At 39.9% G+C, this 24,233-nt stretch overlaps 1 protein-coding gene across 1 annotated transcript in view; it reads right to left on the bottom strand.

Annotated features, from left to right (window-relative positions):
• Snd1 (staphylococcal nuclease and tudor domain containing 1) overlaps window positions 1–24,233 on the bottom strand; it is a 431,831-nt gene that overhangs the window by 273,069 nt on the left and 134,529 nt on the right. Inside the window, exon 11 of the mRNA XM_005402366.2 lies at window positions 2,464–2,553. Within this exon, the coding sequence (XP_005402423.1) occupies window positions 2,464–2,553 (90 nt within the window). The remainder of the gene's footprint in view (window positions 1–2,463; window positions 2,554–24,233) is intronic.

Raw genomic sequence — 24,233 nt, 5'->3', positions numbered from 1 at the left:
ATTGCCAGTTCACGAATGGTAAAACCAAGTCTCCAAGAGCAATATGCTTACTTTAATTATGGCATAAACCCAGAAATAAATCTAGGAGTAATTAATGTGAATTTCCATAACTGGGATGGAGGCCATCAAAGCCAGTGAAACACCTTTGCAGTTTACTTTCACTCTTCTTTCTCTACACTGTAGACATCTTTCAAAACTGGCATATGACGGACTCTCTGGGAAGGTCAAGGCAGATGATTCTACCCCCGTGTTTCCTTAAGCTGCGATAGGATGCCCTAATCAGCTTCCGTGCACGCGGGCACACATGCTCCCTCACGGTGGCTCTTAATCACCATGTGCCATTCTGAACAGCTGCAGAGGTCTGAAGGGAATTGGCAGAAATGTGCAATGATGTGCTAGCCAGCCCCCTTCCCCGAGGCAGCTACTGCCCTGCCTGTTCCCCGACGCCACAGCACACGGATGTTCGCTGTCGCAACCGATGGGGCAGAAGACAGGCAAGTGCTTTCAGGTGGCGAGTCAGGAAAAGCAGTTTGCACTAAGAATGTTCCAAACCAGCAGAGCTGAGCTGCATCTGGCCCCCTATGTGGGGACACAGTATTTATCATTTATACAATGTCACTGTGGGGGAAAGAACTCAGGCTCAGCACAAATAGAATCCAACCAACTCTGCTGCACAGGAACCAATAAACGAGGTTTGTTCCACTAAGAAGGGCCTAATTGCTTAAGAATTGGCATCATACCTGACACCTGAGGTCAGTCCTTTTATTCTATGATGGAAGGCTTTACAGTTAAGTGCCCTGGCACACCATTCTCGAGAGCAGAGCTTTGGGCTAAACTTCCTGGACCATTCAGCAGTGGCTGCAATAAGCTGTGATCTATGTTCTCAGGGATGAGACAGAATCAGGAAAGGGCAATCGTCAAAGAAACCAGGTGGGTGCTACAACACCTGTATTCAACTGGCTACGCTGGTATTCAGTGTATGCTGCCACTCTTGCCACGTGACTCTGGACACGTTTCTTTAGAAATCCGCACAGGTGAGGGAATTCCTTGGCTGTCTATATGCAACTGTTTATGAGCCAGTAAATGAGTGATATGATATCAACTGGGTGAAATAGAGATGTTAGACAGACATTACATCAGATAACAGGAGATCTAGAAATTGAAAGAGACTTCAAGCCATCATCTGCACTACACTTCATGAATGAATGCAGCGTTCTGTCAAGCTTTATACAATGACAAATGAGCCCATTCTCTGAAGGAACCTGAGGAGATTTAATACTCATTTTAGGGAATCCAGTTTGGTTTTTCTACCTGAAAATTAGCAATTTCATTTTATACCTAACTTCAGAATCTCATGCTGTAATTTATCACCCTAGTGCCTACGGTATATAATAAAACTGGTTATATTTTTATTTATATTTAATATATTACTCTGGCATTAGTCCAAAAGCCAGACCTTTATCAAACTTGTCACAACATCAATAGTTTAGGTAAGAAAGGCTAATAAGGCTTTAATGTTTTAAAGGCCAGACAAAAAGGATTGCCTTAACTTTCTAAAGTTACAATAAAAATCGAACCAAAATGCATTATTTCTGCTAGAACCCCAAATGAAGCAAAGTATGGAAAATATGAATTATAATCCTTCCATGAATTTTCTTCAACTGCTATCAAAGGAATCATTCCTTTTCCTTTCTTTATTCATCCAGGACAAAAAGTACACATGACTTTTGGAGTGGGGAAGTCAGAAAAAGAGGGAATATTAAACTAAAAGCTCACTGTATTTGTAATATTTGCAGAATATTATGCTCTAAGAACACCAGGAAATGCAAGCTGGAGTCGCCACGCTATTGTACTGGACCACAAAGTCAAGTGCTATACAGAAAGCTGCACAGGGGCTACGAGGAACCTGCACACCTCTGCCCCTCTAAGAGACCCCACAGCACCTGCAGGAAAGGCTGGAGGACATTTAACAAGCCAGAGAAGCAGACGTAGCAGTCACGCCACAGTGCATTTCATACGTGCATTTTCCTCTTACTCTAGGGGAGGTCCAACTTCCCCTCCTTTACAGCCAACCTATCTCTCAGAAGCCAGGGAAACATAAAAAAGCAGGGACTTTCCCTCACTGGCAAATCCCACAGCCCCAGACTTTTAATGGAGGTGGCTGGAGAGAACAACAGAGCCAAGTGAGCAGGGCTCTGGGCAATATGCAATTATTGAAACTGGAATTGCGCCTGGAACCTGCCCTGAGAGCACTGGCAATCACACTGTGGTCAGGGCCCCAATTTTAAGCTTCTCCCAAGGGGTACAGCTTCCTGACACGGAGACACGCCTCTCTCATATGAAAGCAATTCCACTTGACGTGGAAGAAGAGTGTCATGTGCTGCTAAGGGGCCCAAAAATAATCACTTCCAAAAGAATTAGGCTAATCCAACCGCTTGCAAATACGTTTTGGTCATCACTTACCTTCTTCCCAATAAGCTTTTTTCGAAGGAATTCCCGGGCCTCAAACATGTAGGGAATGTCATACAGAGGACGCAGTTTCTTGTTCTTATCCTAAAAGTAAAATAAAATACAACAGCAAGCATGAAACAAGGAGCACAGTCAATAAGTCAGCATATTGGAACAAACATGAAATTGGCTATCTCCTAATAAATAATTAATAAAAAGTTGAAATTCTTTATTGGGAGTAGGCTCTTTTTTTTTTCTTTTCACATGACAAGCTTGTTAGGTATGATAGTGCATGCCTGTAATCCCAGGACTCAGGGGGCTGAGGCAGGGGCATCACAAGTTGCCAGCCTGGATTACATAGCAAGACCCTTTCTCAAAAAATTGAAAGAAACAAACAAAATCAACTCACACAAAATAAGCTCAAAAATAAGTAATGAAATGTCTGTAATTAGCCAAGGTAGAAAACAAGTGCTCATCAACAAGAAAACAGCTACATAAATTTTAACATAGAAGTTCAAAAAGTAGTAGGACCCTTGCAATGTGTGTGGGCGGGCATACAAAGCATTCTATAAATATCTGTATATATCCTGGACACAAAATCTTGGAATTTAGCATAGTAACAGAAGAAATACTACAGATATGAAATAGCAACACAGAGCAGTTTTGATTAGTGCAAAATTATGTGATTCACATGAGAGACTAAATGTTCTAAGAGTTCAGGGAAGTGGAAAGAAGTAATCACGAAAGGTTTCATTGATAAGGCGGGATTTAATGGAAGTGTGCAGGTCAAGAAAAAACTAAGAAGAAAATTAGAGATGAAGAAAACAGAACAAGAAGAGAAGCAGAAAGGAATCACACACACACACACACACACACACACACACACACACACAATCTCATGGGCCTCAGATTCCTCCCAAAAAAACAGGACTGCTCCAAGCAACGCTGCTTTCAGATGAGCGTCCACATGAAGGTGGCAGAAGTAGACATAGACAGGAACTTAGATACAAGAACCCTTTTTAGAAATGAGTTAACATAAGCAGACAACAGAGTGCGTAGAGGGGATAAAAGAGCAGAAACTCAATACTGAGTCCTAGTGACAGGTATCAGAAGTCCCCTCATTGGCCTTTTGTTGGGGTTGTGGAGGCAGGGGAAGTGTGTTTAAGAAACAAGAGAATGGGGGAATCTGAGTCTTCTCTGGGGCCAGCACAGTGCTGCCTGTGCTGGACTGCCTACTCACTGCCCTGCTTCCTGTGCCCTAGGGTCCTTGATTGTACAACCCCACATCCCACCTTTTAGGGTCTCCTGTCCTCAATAATGAACAAGTCTAGAGCAGAGTACAAATACAGCTAGTCAAAGCAGAGAATCAAGACAGCAGAGAGGCGAGTGGCAACAAAATTCAGCTCTCCAAGATGCAGAATCCAGGCTCTGGAAAATAACAACTTGGGTAAGAAAAAAGGAGTAGATTGCCAGGAATAAGGAAGGAACTGGCAGGAAAATTAAAAGCTACACAGCAGTTTAGGGGAGGAATCCCGCTTCCTGGCTTCTGGCTTGTGGGGGAGCCCTGGTCTGCAGAAGCAAGGTGAGTGCTGAAGTCTCTGGGGAGAAATGGTGGCAGCGGACTGGGCCTACAACACAGGCTCAGGGGGAGCCTGTTGTGACCTGCAGGGGCAGTATGCGATTTTACTCTACGAGGATTCCCTCCACATGGCGGGCAACAGCTGGACAGGGCTCCAAGCACAGGTGCTGTCCATACTGCCAAAAAGGGCTTTGTCAGGCACCATCCCAGGAAGGAACTGATCATTTGAATCTGGGACTCAACAGCTTGGAGAGGGCGTCACATCAGGGTTCCCAGTGTTACCCTCCCATAGTGACTGAGTGAGAGACAGCCACAGAAGATACCCCAAAACAGGGAGCAGACTGGAAAGAGGACTCCTAAGGGGTTTGTGCTCCAGCCAAGGGCACAAGCCCTATCTTCTGAGGTGGTAGGCCAGGCACAGCTTGAGTTGTGCTGAACCAAAAGTGCCAGCATTGAGTACCTGAGCTGTCACCCTACTGCCTGCATCCAGTGCAGATGTGGAATCTGCTTGGCTTATCTAGAGGCACGAACAGGGACTCCCTTCAGTGTGGACATTCCCACAGCCCAGGGGCCTCTGGAATGAGGAGGGGTGGCACCTAACACACAGGCCATAAGGATAGGTGAGAAAACTGAACTGCTGGACTTCAATACTGGGAATCCAGAAAGAAAACCACTCATTCAAAATTACAGAGAAATTGTACTTTCTGTTTTTGGACTGCTCGGTGTTTGATTTTTGTTTGTTTCCCTTTCATCTTTCTTTACTGGCTTACTGGGGTCTGGAGGATTTTCCTTATCCTTACTCCTTGTTTTCTGTTGTTATTACCCCTGCTTTTTCCTTGTAAGTTTTTTTTAATCTTTATTCTCCACATTATTTGTTTTTTCCTCCCTTTTTTCTTTTATATTCTGCTTTCTTCTATTACTTCTACCTAATTCTATAAAACCACTTCCACTCCATATGATCGTCTATTCTCTGTCCTTCTCATTGCCCACTGCTTAATTTTGTAATTTTTTCCTTTTTAGTGTCTCTTCACCAACCCCCTGTATCTGACAGTGTAACCATTAAGCTTTATTAATCTTTAGATAGTTAACTCTATTACTGTTGAATTCCTATCATTAGTAGAGGTATAGTTATTGCATTTAATACATATTTGCTATGCATCAATATCTGGGTTATCTTGGTGTTTATAATTATGGATTTATTTTCTATGGTTAAAGGTATATTATTGCTTCTTATAGTATGGCAATATTCAATTTGTCTTGGATAATGCTACTGTTGCTAATTTTTGTGACAATGCCAGGGTCCCATAATTATTGCTATTAGTGGGTTTTATCTATATACCAACATCCAGATTAACTTAAGAATACTGTTCTCCATTCCCAGAGGACTGAGTGTCAGGCCAATTGTACTGCATCCTCGCAACCCAAACTAACAGAGGTGGTTGGGTCCTAAGACAGGGGCAAAACAGACTATACTGTGGTACCTCGGCACCACGGCACCAATGCTTTTGTTTGCAAACAGAAGTGTTTGGTAAAATTGTGTATTTGTTTACAAACTCTGCATCAGTAACAAATAGACTGTGACCATTTTTCCCACAAAGACATAAATACAGCCATCTTTTCCAAAATCATAGAACAAAATAAAGTTTATGAACTGAGGTATCACTGTACTTAGCCAAACTAAGTGCATCACCAAAAAGACTAATTAAACTGCCATACTAGAAACAAAGTTTTTCCAATATAAGCACCTACAGTCCTAACCACAAGGCAAAACAAATAAATAAACAAAAAACCCCAACAGAAATATGAGAAAGCAAGGCAAGAAACTGCATCTTGAAACTTCCAACTCCCCCAAAGCCCACCTTGGGGGCGTAAAGAGAGAGGAAAGCAAAGCCATACTCCCAAACTAGTTGAAAGGATAATAGGAAATTAAAAAATAGATCAGATAAACAGCAACACAATTATAATGGGGGACCTCAATACTACACTGTCACAAATAGAAAGATCAACTAAACAAACAAACCAAAAAATTACAAAGAAATATCAGATTTGAATCAAATCCTTGCAAACACAGACTTGATGGGTATCTACAGTCTTCCACTGAACAACTACAAAATATGCATTCTTCTTAGCAGCACGTGGGACTTTCTCCAAAACTGACCACATGCTAGACCATAATGCAAGCTAAAGTAAATGCAAAAAAAATTTAACATTATACCATGAATATTATCAGATTATACCACAATGAAATTAGAAATCAATGGCAAAGGAAACCATAGACATTATACAAATATGTGGAAACTAAACAGTGTTCTTTTAGATAATCAGTCACAGAAAAATCAAGGAAGAAATCAGACAGTTCATATAATCAATAATGCTAGTACAACATACCAAAACCTATGGAATGCAATGAAAGCAGTCCTAAGAGGGAAGGGTACAGCTGTAAATGTGCACATGAGAAAAACTGACTGAATCAAAGTAAATAACCTTATGATGTATCTCAAGGTCCTAGAGAAAGAAGAACAATCCAAATTCAAAGCTAGTAGAAGAAAATAAATTATAAAGATCAAAGCTGAAAGAAATAAAATTGAGACAGAAAAATACAATTAATTCTTTTTTAAATTTCATTTTTTCGGGCTGGAGATTTAGATCAGCGGCACAGTGCCTGCCCTGGCAAGGCGCAAGGTCATGAGTTCAATTCCCCGTACCACAGAAAAGCAAAACAAAAAAAAAAAAAATTTTTTTTTCCTTCCTTCCCTCTCATTCTGTAAAACTAAAAACCAAGATTTCCTTTGACACAGCTATTCCCATTCAAAGCATTTTCCCAAATGAATTAAAGACATCATATTACAGCGATACATGCAAACCCATGTTTATAGCAGCACAATTCACAATAGCCACATCCTGGAAGCAGCTTATCTATCTAGCAACAGATGAAAGGATAAAGAAAATGTTGCATTTATATACAATGGAGTACTACTCTGCCATAAAAAAACACAAACATGAGTCATTTGCAGGAGAGTGCATGCACCTTGAGCCTACAACACTGAGTGAAATAAATCAGACACACAAACCCAAGTATCATATAATTTCTCAAATATAAGAAACCCAAATGTATGAAAGAGCCAAATATCTGATAAATACTTGGAAAAAAAGTGAAGAGAATGTTAGCTAGACATGTTGGTATGATTACTTTAATGTCTTGCTCAGATAGCTTATTAGTTCCAAGATGACGAAGATGTCGTCCATTCATATTTTCCTTAACTCGCCATGACAGTATCTCTGCCTGCCATGTAGTACATTGTAAATAACTGTAATTGGGTTAAGTCATTACAAAAAGAAACATGCCGAAGGATATAGATACACCAAGATCAATATGCTGGGAGATTAAAACTGCAGTACAGATTTGGGGCCTCCAGGATGCGTGCACACGCGCACGCGCACACATACACACACACACACACACACACACGGGTGGAAAATGAACTCACTCTCATGTGCAGTGTATAACCCCTACTCCCCACCTTCGGTGGTTAGCCAACTTAGCTGTGCCTTTGCCATCTCTTTAAGCATCTGATAAAATAAGATGTCTCTGTATAACCCATGCTGTATTCAAAGAGAATATTCATATTTTTCTTCCTAAATAGCTAATTACTCTCAAGTAAAAAATTTTCATCATTTAACGTCACACTTTAAAACTCACAGAAGTATCAATACTGAGGGTAAAAGAATCAAAAGTATTTCTTCACAGATGCTAACTAAGCAATGATGTCTCAAACATATTATAAAACACTTCAGTTCATTGATACAACTGAGAAATATCTCTTTTGAGAATGCAAAGAATTCTTTCAGTTACAAGGAAATTTGAGCTTCATATTAACCGTCTGATTGTCATTTACTTCCTTTGTGGAAAACTAAAGCGCATTATTATTCCCCAAGTATATTCCTAGGAAGCGAAGGTGCCTCCTTGTCCCAGAGCAGGTGGGAGAATCTACATACTAGAAGGTCCAAGTTTGGCCCAAGATCCTCAGGTATCACAATTACTGTCTAACAAGTAAGGTTGCTAAACAACTCTGGTGGGACAAAGTAGGGAATATAAGGCACAGGGGTAGGTGTGGGGAGATATGAGAGTTGCTTGGTCTAGGGGAATGTGGGATAACAAAAGGGACAGATTACAAATATTTCATAACTGTGCTGAAAGCCAACTGAAAACAATGGGCCACAAATTAGAGATTTATTTAGGAACCAAATGTAAGGAGTCAAATGATTTAAACAAGCCTGAAAAAAGTGGTCTTTCAATGATACAGTTAGAATGCTCACAGAGAGACGACGCGAGGTGCCACTAATGAATAGGCTTTTTAATAAAGACAAAGATCACTGGTTATCAGGACCAGCCCTCAGAAATTAAGAAAAAAAAAAAGTAACAATGGATACACATTCACCAAGCAACAGAGGAAAAGCTATTTAAAGAGAGTAGCTGTGTGATTATAAAACCTTTAGTGAGCACAATTTTAAAAAATGAACTGAACAAAATACTGACATTGACCACACATAACCCTATGATTTGGCATGGAACCTAAATTTCTGCACCTTATGCTACATATTCGGAAACACTTCAGATATGCCAGGGAATGTCAGCTGACTGGAATTCCAAAACTAGGAATAGAAGGAAATATATACAGTTCCAACAGGCATTCAAATGAAGATCATGGGATGATATACAGCTACACTGTGTGAAAATGGATGTCTAAATAAGAACCCTGCTTTGAAGACATTCTGCAGGATTATGTAAAGCCAAAATATCCTCCAAAGAATGAAAGAAAAATAAATAGTATTCCAACAAACACCTTATAAAACACACGGTAACTTTGGAGTCTTGATTATATGTCTCTCATGAAGCCAGGAAAGAACAAATAGCACTAGCTGAAAACAAGATATCACAAGTGAAAAGAGAATGATCTTGTTACCCTAACCCTTCAGAGCTAGGAGCTATTGACATCTCCAAACACCTTACAAGAGAGATATTAGAAGTCCCTAAGAAACTACAAAATAAAAGCAATTCCTCTAAATTACCAGGTACATAAAAGCCTTTGAAATCTCTAAGAGGCAATTGAGGTATGGAATATTTTCTGAGAAGACAAGACTTTAGCTGAATCTTGCCTGCTAAAATAAAAAGGGACTGTGTAGTTTAGATTCTAATTTACATGGAAATATTTTTTTCAAAATAAAAATAGAAAAGAACGTTTGCTTTTATCTGGTGGGTGGATAATACACAAACCAATATGTGCTATAATCACTGCTCCCCCTGAGAAATGACAATGCATGTAGGCCCCGCAATGACTCGCATTAGGAATGGATGAGATAACGCCAGTCATCTGTCTCTCTCCCCCCAAGAGCAAGGCCCAGCACCCACATCTCAGCATCTGAAGAGACATTTGGCATTTTTACACGAAGATATTTTTGGAGAGTTCCTCAAATGGAAGAGTCTGGTCAATATTCATTGGGAGGGCAAGAAAGGGATTTCCAATCAAGTTCTTGCTTCAACTCATTTCAAGTCTAATTTTATCTAGCCTATCCTTAAAAACTACAGTCATAAAACTTAATGGCCTTCAAACTGGGCATGGTGGTATGGGCCTGCAACCCCAGAGCTCTGGGAGGCTGAGCCAGAAGGATTCTGAGTTTAATCCCAGCCTGGGCAACTTAGCTACTTAGGAAGACCTGGCTTTACAAAAAAAAAAAAAAAGAGGATGTAGCTCATTTCAAAGTCCCTGGGTTCAATTCCCACTTAAAACAAACTTAATAGCCTTACCCCAGGACTATACAGGATTTCTTAAGGCTAACAGACATATATGGAGAGAAAAAAATGGTAAGTGAGGCTCAGGCCAAGGTTTTAAAAATTCTATATAGTAAAAAGACAGCATGAACAAAAAGTAAAAGGTTAAAGCACAGACTATTATGAGGTGATAAGTGAAAGAGAAAAAGAAAACTGCCCGCCCCCCCAGGGTAATTGATCAAGGAAAGCCTCACTGAGATGATGTCATTTTCTCAAAGGCTCAATGGAGGAATGAGATGTCCATCATTTGAAGAAAGGCAAAAAGAACAGCCAGTGTGAATCATGGACACTGCTCGGGATGCAGCAAATATACCAGGTGGCCAGAGCAGGGTGGAGGAGGGAGGTGGCAGAAGATAAAGGTACAGATCTGACTTCACATTTCAAGTCACTCTGACCTTTCTGCTGCGGACAGAAGCCTGTAATCTCAGCTATTCAGAAAGCCGAGGCATGACTATAGCGAGTTCAAGTCCAGCCTGGGTGATTTAGCAAGAACTTGTCTCAGCCAATCAACTAACCAATCAATCAATTAATCAATCAATGTGAAGGCTCTGGATTCAATCTCCTATAACACAGAACAACCACCACAACAAAGACACTGTAACAAGGTGGAGATGGTAGACAAATCAGGAGATTATGATGTGTATCTAGGTAGGAAATGATAGCTTACAATAAAGTGGGAGTTTAAGGGAGGTAAGATGTGGTCAGAACTAAAAATGTTAATAGTAGATACTAGACAGATGATCAGACATTAAAGAAAGAATCAAGGATGACACCAAGGAATTTTTTTTTTAATCTGAGCAAAAGAATAAAATAGGCAGAGTCATCAGAGAACAGGCTGAGTACTATGAATGTACTACAGAGAGGGGATGAGATCAAGAGTTCAGTCATGGACATGCTAAGAAATATACACATGGAGATCCAGACTGGGGAGTTGGGTATTCAAATATGGACTTTGGAAGAAAGCTATGAACTGGTGAAACACATTTGGAAACTATTAAAATGTAGGTAGCATTTAAAACTAAGAGACTGAGAAGGATAACTGAGTCCTCAGACACCTGACATTAGGAGGTAATGAATCCGCAAAAGCAGAAGCCAGTGAGCAAGAAACTATCGGAGTGCTGTGTCCTGACAGCCAAAAAGTGATGGAGAGAAGGGTTAGGAAGAACAACCACTATCTCAAGTGCTACAAAATCAATAAAGGAGCCAAGGACTAAGATTTGTGCTTTGCATCAAACTAAGTCTGTGTTGTTGGTAACTTCACAAGGATAGTTTTGGTGAACCAGGAGGGGTAAAAGTAGATGAGCGGATATTGGAGTGAGTTGGTGGGCATCTCTTCTGATTACTATAATTTACTCAGTCAGTAAGAAACTCTGACAAACCAGTAACAAAAAGGAACGAAATCAATGGAAGGATGGACAAAAAAGTATACCCAAGTACCTTATTGAAGACCTCTGAGTAGGCATTAAATGTATGGAGAAAAGTATAATTTTGGTAATGATTACAGAAACATAAATTGAGTTACTGCATTACATTTGTAATATTGGCAAACTGTTAAAGGTAGTAATGTGCGAAATGAGAATTTCCTTTATCTGCTTTGGGACCATACAGCGTTATAACTGCATTGGCACTTCGACGTGATGCTGCATGGCAGTATTTGTAAAATCAGAATATACGTCCTTCTAATTAGGAAATGCTACTTGCAGGCAAATACACACCCTAGAACTTGTCACATGTGCAAGACAAGTAGTACAATGTTCATATTAACACTGTAGACGGTACAGTTACATGCTGGAGTTCAAAACAGTTAAGCTGAATTAGAGCAATATAATAAACAAATGTGAAAACAACACTGAGCAGGAAAAGCAAGTTGTCGAATGATGTACTAACACTCCACATACAGACTAAGAACAGACACAGTATTATATTATACAGCTATGTCAGCAGCAAAGGTATAAAAATGCACAGAAATGAAAACTAAGCTGATGGTTACTGATGAGATGAAGGGGGCCAAGAAAGAAGATTGAGGATGAATACCCACAAACTTTCATTTCTATCTGTAATATTTAATATTAAAGGAGGCATCTGAAGCAAATAGGGGAATATCATAACTGAAAAAGGAACCCAGATGTTTATGTTAGTCTAAAATATGGAACTTTTGTATGCCAAAAAATATTCAGGGAGAGGAAATCTCCAAATTTAGTCAACTGCCTGCTCTTATTCCTCTACAAGTATGTGCCATACTTTTACTTCTCTTTCCAAGCACAGTAAATAACCATTCTTTTTATCATAAGAAATTCATTAAATCCAATTTTTTTCCTCAAAAGATAGAGACACCTTTTCATAGATATATAGTCCTGAATGTGCTATCAAATAAGGAAGGCCTTGGGGGCTGGGGATATAGCTCAGTGGCATAAGCGCTTGTTTGGCAGCTGCAAGGTCGTGAGTTCGATCCTCAGTATAGCAAAAAAATAATAAATAAATAAATAAATAAGGAAGGCCAACAGCAAGTTTGAGTTTTGCTTTTAAAAGAAGACAAATCATAATATATTAATTAAAGCAGCCAAGCAGAATTTTATTCCATTATCTTAAAATTGAATGTTGAATTAAAATCAGAACAACAGACATGATTGGACTTAAATAGATAATATTCCCAACAGTAAATAATAGGACCAGTCCTGGTGGTTCTATCTCATATGCCACTTTAATAAACAAAGGCTACTATTACCATTTGAATTATAGACTTAAAAATAAGAACTATATCACATGCCCTAGGCATATTTACACTCAAGGACCTTTGAATTCCCTTGGCAGCCAGGAGACAGAACCCACAGGGATATCCATTGTTTTGTGGCCCTTAACACATAAAGCAGTACATTTCTATAAAAGGCAGGTCAGCCAACTGCAAAGCTATAAGGTAGCAGTGGAGGAAGGTTTAAACTTGTTATTGCATTGGCCAAATGGAAAATATCTATGTCTTCTGAAAATACCTAACTATATCTAGAGGATCATGCACAAAGTTGTTCATATCCAAACATCTCACAAGTTGTTGCAAAGAAAAAAGCTGTTTTCCAACTTGCTCTATTTCATACTCCCCACTCAAAAATACTTCTTAAAAGCAAAGAGTCTACTACAGAGATAGAGCCCAGTAAGAACTAAACTTACACTGTAATACATTCATACATAGTACAGGGAGCAAAGAAGAAATGGTAAACAGAAACTGAAATCAAATTTTAAAAAAACACTGAAATCTACTTTTAAAAAATTTATAGGTATGTGATTATATAAGGCAAGTAGTTCCCTTAAATGTTTTATTTGTTTTGAGTGACCCTCAACTATCTAGATTTTTCTAACATTATTTCATTCTGCTGATCCCATGTTAAGGTTATATTATACTGTTTAGATTGCAAACCCTTAGAATTTAAGGCATGATAATAATAGCTATTGATGTCAAGCCATTATTTATGTGTAACACTGATAATAATCCTACCTGGGAAGGATCATGATTCCCATTTCACTGCAAGGAAAATGAGGGTCAAAGTTTAACCAACGTCCCTGATACCACACAAATAGTAAGTGCTCCCTGTTACCCCAGAAATCCATCACTGGTGGGCCACACACTGCACTCTCTGTCTGTCACTGGACAAAAGGCAGGCAAGGCACCATGCGGCAGCATGGTAAGGCTTTGGAGAACCTAACAATTACAAGGGACCTTTGAAACCTGCAGACTTCCAGACCCACACTAGATACTCTGTTTCAGTGGATCTGCTGTCATTTCCACAGATCTGCATTTTAACAGAAGCAACAAGGAGGTCTGTAGGCTACGGCCTATAGTGCTACCTAACTCTATTTAAGTCAATGGAAATAAAAGAAAATGGAGGCCAGGAGTTTAAAAAGTCCAGAAAGCCATGATGAAGAGCTTGCTTATTGCCAAAATGGTTCAACAAGTAAATAAATTACTAACAACCAGGGAATTCAATGTCCCTTATCCAGATAACTGAAAACATTCTAGTAATGGTGGCAAAACAATTTCCAAGTATTGCTTCGTTCCAACTACTAGAAGCCTGGGTGAGGAATCTGAGAATCCTATTGAGCAAGTCAACCAGGCCCTGCCAGCGAACAGCAAGAATAGGCACAGTCCTGCTTCTTCTTACCCAAGTCCTTGCAGACACCCCAGGGCCTGGACCTATACTGGCCATGGTGACAGTAAAAAAGAACAGGAAGTGGCAATTCCAAGAAACAATCCCACTTACAGATGTCTCCTGGCATCCTGCCAGCAGGAGAGCAGTTTCACAACATAAAGAGGGAGTGAAGTAGAGCCAATTTCGGCAGCCTCGCGTCCTTGAAGGGACTGACCCGTTATCTCTAGTGCACAGTGTATGATTATATTCCACAGGAACTTCCACATCCCAGACTGAAAGTACCATTTTCAAGACTATCATGTAAGAAAAAACTCTCCCTCTGGAGACTGCTCTTCTACTCAATTACATAAGCCAACTAAGAGTCTTTTCAGAAGTGCTTGCTATTTATTGCTCAGATGTCGTAAGGACGGGGAAGGAAGAACACAGAATGAGTGAAGGGTAGGGAGGAAATAAGGAGGAGCCAAGCATCAGCTCTCCCCCGCCCCACCTCTTGAAGACCCAGTCAAGACTTTAATAAATAGTTTAAAGGCCCTAAGGGCTCCAAAATCTTATCCAAGCCAAAACCATATGCGGTCCCTTCAGTTAGCTACAAATACTGCAGGAAAAACAGAAAGACTAAAATAAAAGAACAGCACCCTCCTCACCGATCTAAACGCCAAAGGAAGCCAAGGCTCACAAGTAAGAGCTGTGTGGCCAACAACAGTGGCTCCTAGACCCCCTGAGGAGACTGCAGTGGAAAGGGCTCTAAGGACTTGCCCCATCTGCACCTCCCAGCCCAAAAGCGGCTTCTGACATTCAACTGGATAAAATCTTTTTCCTGTCCATGAGCTCCTCTGAAAATAAAAATCATCTACATCTAAGGGGGAACTAAGATGGTACTGCCTTTCCTAGAGGAATGAGGAGGATACTGCTGGCCAAGGCTGGGGTAATGACATACTAAAGGCACTGGATCCTTGCAGAGAGCAAAGCTAGGTCAGTATTCCTTATCCAGATAACTGAAAACATTCTAGTAATGGTATCTTTCAAGATAGAAAGAGCTGTCCTGAGCCTGCAAACACTCCCCAAATATCTCTCAGCACCAAACGATCAAGAGTGAGCAGGAGTTTATTTCTAATCTGTACAACAGAAGCCCGGGCTCTGGACAGTCGCGCACGAGCTACTGGCCTCCTACCCGGTGACCCGGTGTTCTTAACACTGAACAAAGTAAGAATCACCTGGCATTGTATATGACTTTGCAGTGAAAATCAAGGGAAATGATTTCAAATCAAGACCTTGCAAAGACTGGAGGTCTTGAACACGGCACAGGACACAGGGGCAATGGGGACCGGCTGTGTCACAACTGGCTCTGTCCTCCTGGCGCCACTTTTCTTTTCACTGGAAGTTCATAATTACCCAGTTGGCCCCAAATCGTGTTCTCTAGTAATGGAGAAATCTTCTACATTTCTTACCCTTCATACCCAGAAAGGGCTACATATTGCTATGTAATTCCAAATTAAGGTAACTCAAAGTTCACACTCATGAAGAATTTCAGCAAATATAAACTCCATGGGAAAACCAAATCTATACTTTTAGTGCTTCTAAAAAGCGAAGCTACTTAGCTGAGTTAAGTTTTACAACATCTAACATGGATGTTAACAAGAGCTGAACTGTCAAGAGACTTAAGAAGAGATAAGCCAAAGTTACAGCACTAATCACTTCCTGCCTTGTATTACTGTAATTTAATTACTTCACACAGGCCTTATCATCTCTACCAGACCCCCTGAGGGAAGATCTATGAGAGAAAAAAGATCTCTACAGTACCCAGAAAGTGCCAGCATAGTGCCACATTACTAGAAAACAGTAAAACACTGAGAGAAGACAATCGGGAATACTGAAAAGCCTTTATTCTTGACAACTCAAACTGTAGCTATTGTGATTATTGGAATAAATGGAACTAGTGAATAAATCTCGCAGTGAATTAAAGGGTGGGGAGCAATAGCATGACAGCTTCATAACACAGTTTGCAAGTTCACTGAAAAAAGGCATCTTGTATTCCCCTAGTTAATGGCAAACTGTTCTTCAGCCTTCTGGCTGCTGTTACTAAACATGACTCTACCCTACATCAGGATACAGCCATTAAGGAATAAAGATCAGACAGTATCTAGACTCAAAAATCTCACCACTCAACTGCAAAATCTACATTTTTTTTTTGCAAACAGTGATGCAAAAGTAGTAGTACTCTTGGTACTGTGCTGTGATATTAGAGAAAACCTCAGTTTACAAAATCTAAATAATCAGTATCGCCAGGTGTGGTGGTGCATGCCTGTAATCCCAGTACTGGGGAGGCTGAAGCAGGAGGACCATCATGATTTCGAGGCCAGCCTGGGCTACACAGTGAGCTCAAGGCCAGCTTAACATGCAGAGTGAGACCTTGTCTCAAAGCCTGAACTACATAGACATCCTATTGAAAAACAAAAAATATTAATATGGCCTTTTTGAGTTGGCTAATTCTTTAAAGCAATCTTCTGTGTCTTCTACAAGTTTGACACACTGAACTTTATTTCTTATGATCTTCCCCAAAACACATCTTCAATCCATCACTCATAGTTATCAGCAATTTGTATAGCATACATATAATACCATTCTCAGTTCAGGTAAAACTGAACCAATACATTAACAATACTTCAATGGTGATAGTTCAACACTAAAATATCACGTTAAGCTACAATATAAAAAGGGACCAATTTCCTAATGTGAAATTTAAAAAAAAAACTTTCCCCCCTCCTCAAAAAAACTCAAGATTTTGAGGTTGAACTGAGTCTAAGCAAGGCTGTTTTCTGAGATAGTATTTTGGGGTTAAGAAAAGAGAGGGTAGTAAAAGATCATAAAGCTGTTTCTTTGTTATGGAAATACTAATCTGCAGTGATACCAACAGGTGCGAAGATCTGCTAAATGAAACACATTCTTCATCTGCTCTTCAAATGAGCCGATGGAGCAGAGAAGAAATAATTAGTGTCTCCACAGATGAGCCTCTTTCTACTTAGCTAATAGTTCTGAAGATCGACTGGAAATGTGAATCAATGTTAAAGGAGACACTTCTTTATTGAAAAGAACATCTAAAGAACTACAAGTAAGAAGTCAGAGTTTAAAAGAGGAAGGGAAAAAGGAATGAGGACAAAGAGCCCTTCAAAGACAAAAGCCAACCTGGAGGTCTTGAACACGGCATAGGACACAGTGGCAACAGGGACCGGCTGTGTCACAACTGGCTCTGTCCTCCTGGCACCACTTTTCTTTTTCACTGGAAGCTCATAATTAACCAGTTGGCCCCAAATCGTGTTTTCTAGTAATGGAGAAATCTTCTCCCACATTTCTTACCCTTCATACCCAGCTAAAAATGGAGAGCCAATACCCTCAGAAGAGACAACCCCGTTACTTACAGAACAGGCTACAAGCCAGATGAAACCCATCCAGCACAGTAATGTGCTACAAGCCCTCCCAGAGTTCTAGAAGAAGAGAAAGGAACCAGAGAAAAATACACCCCTTTACAATAGAAAACTAATTTTCTCTGTAACCGACAGCAGGATCAGGTGCACCCATTTAGAGGATACGTCCTTTTGTTAGAGAATACTTCTTTGTGAATGTCTTCCTTTCTTCGCCATATTAAAAAAATAATAATTATTAAAGTTTCTTCCTGGAACAACACAGAAGGGAAAATGATGGTGGGTATGACACCATTAATTTAGCTGGTGCCAGTGGAACTTTCAATTGAGCCAGTGTTCTAGTCGGATCTATGCAATAAATTGTTGTACATTTCAAAAAGGAAGGCTGAATTATGTAAGTGCACAGCAGAAAGGTCTCCCTTTAGACACTGAGTTTCTGCCTTGCCAGTCGCATCCCTCCAAAGTCTAAATCAAGCTGCCATGCCTCATGCCACATATTTTATCCGCCAAATTCAACCTGCTTGCGTGGTGGCAGTGCTTAAATATTCGGCAAAACGAGGTGAATCCTATTTCTGTTTTGTCAGCTGGTTTCCCATTACCATGCCAACAGGGGGTGCTAGAGGGAAAGTGGACAGGAAAAGGGCGGAACTCCTTCCTCTTCCTGCCCGCTTCTCCAAAGCACTCCTTTGTCCCAGCAGCTGCAGTTCATCTCAATACATTCAGCCTGTGGTTTTCCCAATGCTCTTGGAACCTGGTTCACTGCACTACCTCAGATTCACCAGAAGCAATCAACTGGCAGCCGCTCCCGAGCAATCTGAGTGCTAAGCCTGTGGTCCCATAAGTCACAAGCACCAGCTGAACAGAGATCTAAGCAGACCCCAGTTTCCTTGGCTCTACCTCCAAATTTCCAGGTTTTCCTATTTCTAACCTCTTTTTTATCACCCTGATCTTAGGGATAGGAGCTAGGTCTTGCAGTTATGATCTCCATGCTGTTCAAGGATTCTTTTTCTACATTTTTAGTATTGCCATACCTGGTTAAAAATTTCTTATATTAGGTTCACTCTAGTAAAACAGCTGATGTGGTCTCTGTCTCCAGACTGGACTCTGACATAGTTGCCACAAGTACCCTATCTATATTACAAGTCAAAGAAAACTGACCACAGGCAGCAACAGTCTGAGTCTCTGGATAGCCCACATTCCTCTGAGACCGAGTCCTTACTACCTGTGCCTGGCCTGCTACACAAGGCAGGACCATTCAAACTGCAAACATACACAAACATCTAACCCAAAGGAACACACACCCATGAAGAACTTCCACAGTTAAAGATATGTGGTGGCAGAGAAATGCTTGAAAGATTTAACAGCTGGCAACAGAGAAGATTTCCAAGCCAGTGTGTGTCTAATCTATGGAGTCTGCAAGATATAAAAATTACACAATAAGGCAACAATATAACCTATAATCTTTTTTCTCTGCCTGATATGTTGTTGAACACTCTCCTGAGTAGTGAATCATTTTATGGCTTTCAAGCCCAACCACAGGGAGGCTATGTTCATGTTTATAAATTACAATCATGGTAAAGATGGAAAAATAAAGTTAGCTTAAATGTACCAATGTGGTTACTATGTCACACAAAGTGAGATGTAAATTAAGTTAGGAGTAGTAGGGATAACAAAACTCACTGGAGGCCAGTATTATCAACAAGATGTCATTTTTCAACTACAGCAAGATGGAGAATTATCCCCGACTTGCTATCACATATCTTATCATGCACTGAGCTCTAGAAACTTCTCTTAAGGCAGCTGCCTCCTCCTCTCAAGAAGCAGAGTTAGTTGGTTATCCAGAGTTAAGGAAGGGAGAAAAGGGAAGTTACTGTTTAATGGGGACAGTTACAGGTTTGCAAGATGAAAAAGATCTGCAGACATGTTTTATAACAATGTGAATATACTTAACACTTCTGAACTGTACTTAATTTTATGTTATGTGTTTTACCATAATAAGAAGGTAGAAGACATTCAAGATAATATTCTGCTGATTTGTTTAATCTAACAGAAGAATCAGGCATGCTATCAAATTCAATTTCCACACTAAGATGAGTATTTTCAGATATAGATCCTGATCTTTGGTTGAATGCTAAGAGAGATTGCTCAGTCCAGTTACACTTACATCCAGCTACAATTGATGGACATACTCAAGCATGTTGGCCCAGTTCTGGTCCCAACAACTATATTCCAAATTGTTTGCTTCCTAAATAAGCCTCACGACTGAATCTTCTAGTGCCTTTTTATGCTATTTCTTTTGGCTTAATGTGACTACTATCTCAGTGCAAAATGTTTTATCAACTAAAATGCCAAATGTTCTGCAAGGCCATGCTCAAATGCCACCCACTACCTCCAGGAAGCCTCCTGTAAATTCTCTAATCAAATATTCTCTCTTCTCTCACGGCACATCTGACCTGATCCAGTACATATGCAACTTACATCCTATAGGTGTTAAGAAGCTGTTTGAGTTTAAAGGTGGCATCTTCCCTTTTTGATGCCGATACTCATTTAATCCTTAAAGCAACTCAACACATTGAAATTGTTACTTTTATTTTTATAGATGAAAGGAAAGTGGCTAAGAAATTTAGACCCTAAGTCATACTACCAGAAAGTGGCAGGTAAGAGATGAACTAGGAGCTAACTCCAAAATCCATGGCCACTGGATGCTATCACAGGGCATCTAACAACCCTATGCCTTTCCAACAACGTAAAGCAGTCACTGTACTTGCATTCAAGCACTAGATGAGCAGAACTCCTATGTCAAGAGAAAAGGGAGGGGCTGGGGATTTAGCTCAGCAGTACAGCACCTGTCTGGCAAGCGCAAGGTTGTGAGTTCGATTTTCTGGTACCAGAAAAAAAAAAAAAAAAGAGAGAGAGAAAAGGGTAATTATAGTTGGCCCAAGCATTGCCTACAAAACACCCCCACCCTAGGGAGACATGTACAAGGTGACCTCCTCACCTGGAACCTGAGCTCTGCCTTCCCCACTAGAAAAATGTAGGTGCCTCTTAACAAATGCTGCTGAATACAAGATACTATACAGGGTCACTGAATAATGAAAAGCCACAACATCTTGCCACCTAGCTACAGAACGTTCACCATGATAAATCTTATAGATTTCAAAACAACCTAAGACCAAGGGTTTACAAGGAAAAACAAACAAAATTCAGAACCACCAACCTAAAAACCTACACCAAATTCAGACCAACCAGTCTAAAAATCTACATCACTGCCTCTATTCTTCTAAAAGGTGTAACACATTAGATTTGATACCAGAAATAATCAGATATTTTAAAAAACTATAATGAAAACATGAATATTTCTTTCTGAACAGCTTAATGGCAATACATGGTCACTACTTCTTGGAGGAAACTCCTTTCAATTTGATTTAACTTTATTAATTTTGATCAAAGACAAGTATGCAGCAAAGGATGAGAGATCAGCAACTTAAATGAACTGGTGAATCAAGCAACAACAAAAAAAATCCATCTCAAAAAATAGATCAGTATATCAGGCCCCAAAAAACTACAATGGCCACATGACAAGCAGATTATTAGGGAACACTAACCAGCACTACTGTTTTATAGCAGCATGTATACTGGTTTTCTAAAAGGTAAAATCTGTGCTTCCTGTATGTTGGGGGTGCTGCCAAGCACGTTGCTGACCCCAAATGTTGAGGTTAAAATTAAGTATGGAAACAATACAACTATGTAGGATATTCTTGCAGGCAAAGACAGGAAGTACAAAATTCCCTTATTTCAGCTGTAAAAAAACCATTGGGCAATAATTTACCTCACACTAATTATGAGCTCAAATTTAATCAGGACTAGGCTTAAGTTTATGTATGTATAATTTATGAATTTTTAAAAAAAGGTTTGTCAGTCGATTTGAGGATAACTAAGGGTTATATTCAAGCTTCTTAACTGAATTAATATACTGACAAATAACTGACAGAACTATAAATTTACCATTAACAGCGAATCACCACAGGCCATATCTTGGCAGCAATAAACAGGCCTGGCTTACAGGATTTAGCAGAAAGAGGTGGAGAGAGATACTGGGATGGACTGCTGGGGGTGAGTGTGGGGGGGGGTGGAGCAATTCACACTACTTGCCTGATCAAGTGTGAAGTCACTCTAGGTAAAACAAAGAACTACATTTTTATAGAAGGTACGTATTATATGCCAGTCACTAGAAAAACTGTTCCTTTCTCAAGACAAAAAGAAGAACCTTGATGTACACAGGCCAAAAAGACTAGAGGGCTGTAAAACAGATGCAAGGTGCTACCAAAGCAGAGGGAAACCTAAATTCTCGAAAAGCAGTGATATGCTTCATGCGATGGGAATGAGCTAAGCTTGAAGGATAGATGACCAGCTGATACACGAATGTGAAAGGTACAGCACATCTGGGGAGTGAGAAGTATGCAATGGAAACTCTAGGGAAAATTAAAATAAAAATGGAAAAGATGCAGAGGAATCAGGGCACTTATGATCCATGGGAGAAGTGAGTTTGAAGAAGGAACATATGATACCATAGTCAAACATTCAAAGGGGTCACAATAATGACTGTCACACATCTAGCAGAGATGGCAAGAGCAATTTCGGTCAGACTACAATGAGCTGAACAGCTGATAAAATGCAGATGGCTAGCATATGTTCATCTTTCAAAGACAGTGGCAACTAAGAGATGGTACTGGAGTCAAGGAAGAACACTGGATTTACTTATTTTGAAAAGTAACTAAAAATCACCTTAAGTGAATGATTAAAAAATAGGGAAAGAAAGAGACAGTTAGTTGAGATAAATTCTGTTTTATCAATCTAGAAAGATGTGATCATAAATGATTCACAAATACTCTATTCTCTGATCTGCTAATTACAATCTGTCTGATCTGGGAACTGTGTACTTGCCTCTAACAGGGACATAAAGTTATTCATCTCTGTAGCCCCCAGCACCTAGTCTGGCATCTGACACAAGGTACATGCTCAATTAATGTTTGCTGAATAAAATTACCTAATCTCTCTGGATTTCAATTTCCTCCTCTATTTAAAAGAAGGAGAAGGGGCGGCAGGGTGGGGGGATGGCTAGATTTAAAATGATGTACTTTCTAGCTCCAAATACCCACCAGCCTGTAAACCCTGCATAAAATGGGTCAATTCCCCATGATTCCCTGAAAACGTGCCATGTTGTAACATTCACATTGGACCAAGGGCAGAACATCAAAGCTGTGCAAAAACAAAACAAAAGAAAACAGCCCTCTACCCATCAGCTAATACTGAGAACATGTACATTCTTGAGATACTCTTTTGAGGTGGAAATCTCTCCATTAAATTAGGTCATAGAAAGGAAATGGAAGTCAGATCACTTCAAAAAAATGTTTTGATGAGTGTAACTTTTTTGTGTCCCCCCTTCTCACCTTCTAATTGTCATTCTGCACAGACATCTGTACAACTCGGTAAACTTTGAAAATGGTGAGGAAATTTTACGAAGCTCGTTTTCAAAAATTCAAAGGAAATAAATCTACAGTTGTGTACAAGACTTATGTCTTCGAGGCCTGAGCTATTTAAGTTTTAAGCCAAATGGGGAGCTGGCAAGGAGGTGAGGTGAAAGGAAGAACACAGAAAAGGAAAAGAAATGAAAAGCCAAACTTGAAAAGTCACCTGTGTCTACAGACAGCTCACAGGAAGAAGACACTTGTGATGTATTAAAAAATCAACACCAATCAATAGTTTCTCAGAGCAATCAAACAACCAACTTCCCTTATTATCAAGAATGTCAGAGTCTACAAATCAGAAGGTAACTGTGACAACACTGTGGAAGAACTACAAACGCCAGGTTGAACCAAACGGAGGCAGGAACCTGGGTCCCACCCCTGCCACCAGCAAAACTAACTAATGTAAGAAAGGGAGAAAACAACAGTCACAAAGAAGGGTGGCAGTTGTTTTAAGACAAAGCGACTGACACTCCACCACTAACTCCCTCCCTTTCCCTAGGAACTTCGGTGGCCACTAATCAGGCCAGCCTTTTTTAGAACTTCTATTAAACTACGAAAATTAAAATGGAATGTAACTGGGCTCCATCCAACGTGATTTTCAGAGAATGGAAGAGCACAACACTGAACCCTCAAATGGCCAAGAGTTCATATTCGGCAAATGACATAACCTGGTCTTTTCTAGTTTCTTTTTTTGCGGGGTGGATGGGTGGTGAGACAGGGTCTCACTGTATAGTTTTTAGGCTGGCCTTAAATTCACTTTGTACTCCAGGCTGGCCTCGAACTCATGGCAATCCTCCTGCCTCAGCCTCCTGAGTGCTGGGATTACAGGTGGATGCCACCAAGCCTGGCTGGTCTTCTCTAATTTTTATACTTGTTGGCAAACATTAATCTGACCATCACTTCAATGGATCCGAACAGAAATAATGTAGAATTGCTTAAAATTTACTGCAAAAAAAATCCCAACAAAAATGACTGCAATTATTTGTACTGTAAAAGACTCTTCTCACTACACAGATATTTTAAGAACTGTTTCTTTGCACAGTTATTTTCCTAGTGCTTGTAAAACATAAACAAGCTGACCAACAGTGATTTTATATGCAAAATTCCAGGAATATTATTATAAGGAGTTATACCTCTTCTACTGTTTCCAGTGTCTTGTAAATTATCATTACTTACTTCATTTAATTCAGCACCAGTACAGCGAAACTGTTCAAGAGAAGATAAAAGAATGAAGAAAACAATAATGGTACTGCTTCTTTTTCACTTGATTTTATCAAGAGCTTTATCTGG

The sequence above is a fragment of the Chinchilla lanigera genome, unplaced genomic scaffold (assembly GCF_000276665.1).
Source record: "Chinchilla lanigera isolate Chin_1 unplaced genomic scaffold, ChiLan1.0 scaffold00078, whole genome shotgun sequence".
In the NCBI taxonomy this organism is placed as follows: domain Eukaryota; kingdom Metazoa; phylum Chordata; class Mammalia; order Rodentia; family Chinchillidae; genus Chinchilla; species Chinchilla lanigera.
The sequence above is the reverse complement of the archived record's forward strand: the minus strand, read 5'-3'. Positions and strand labels throughout refer to the sequence as shown.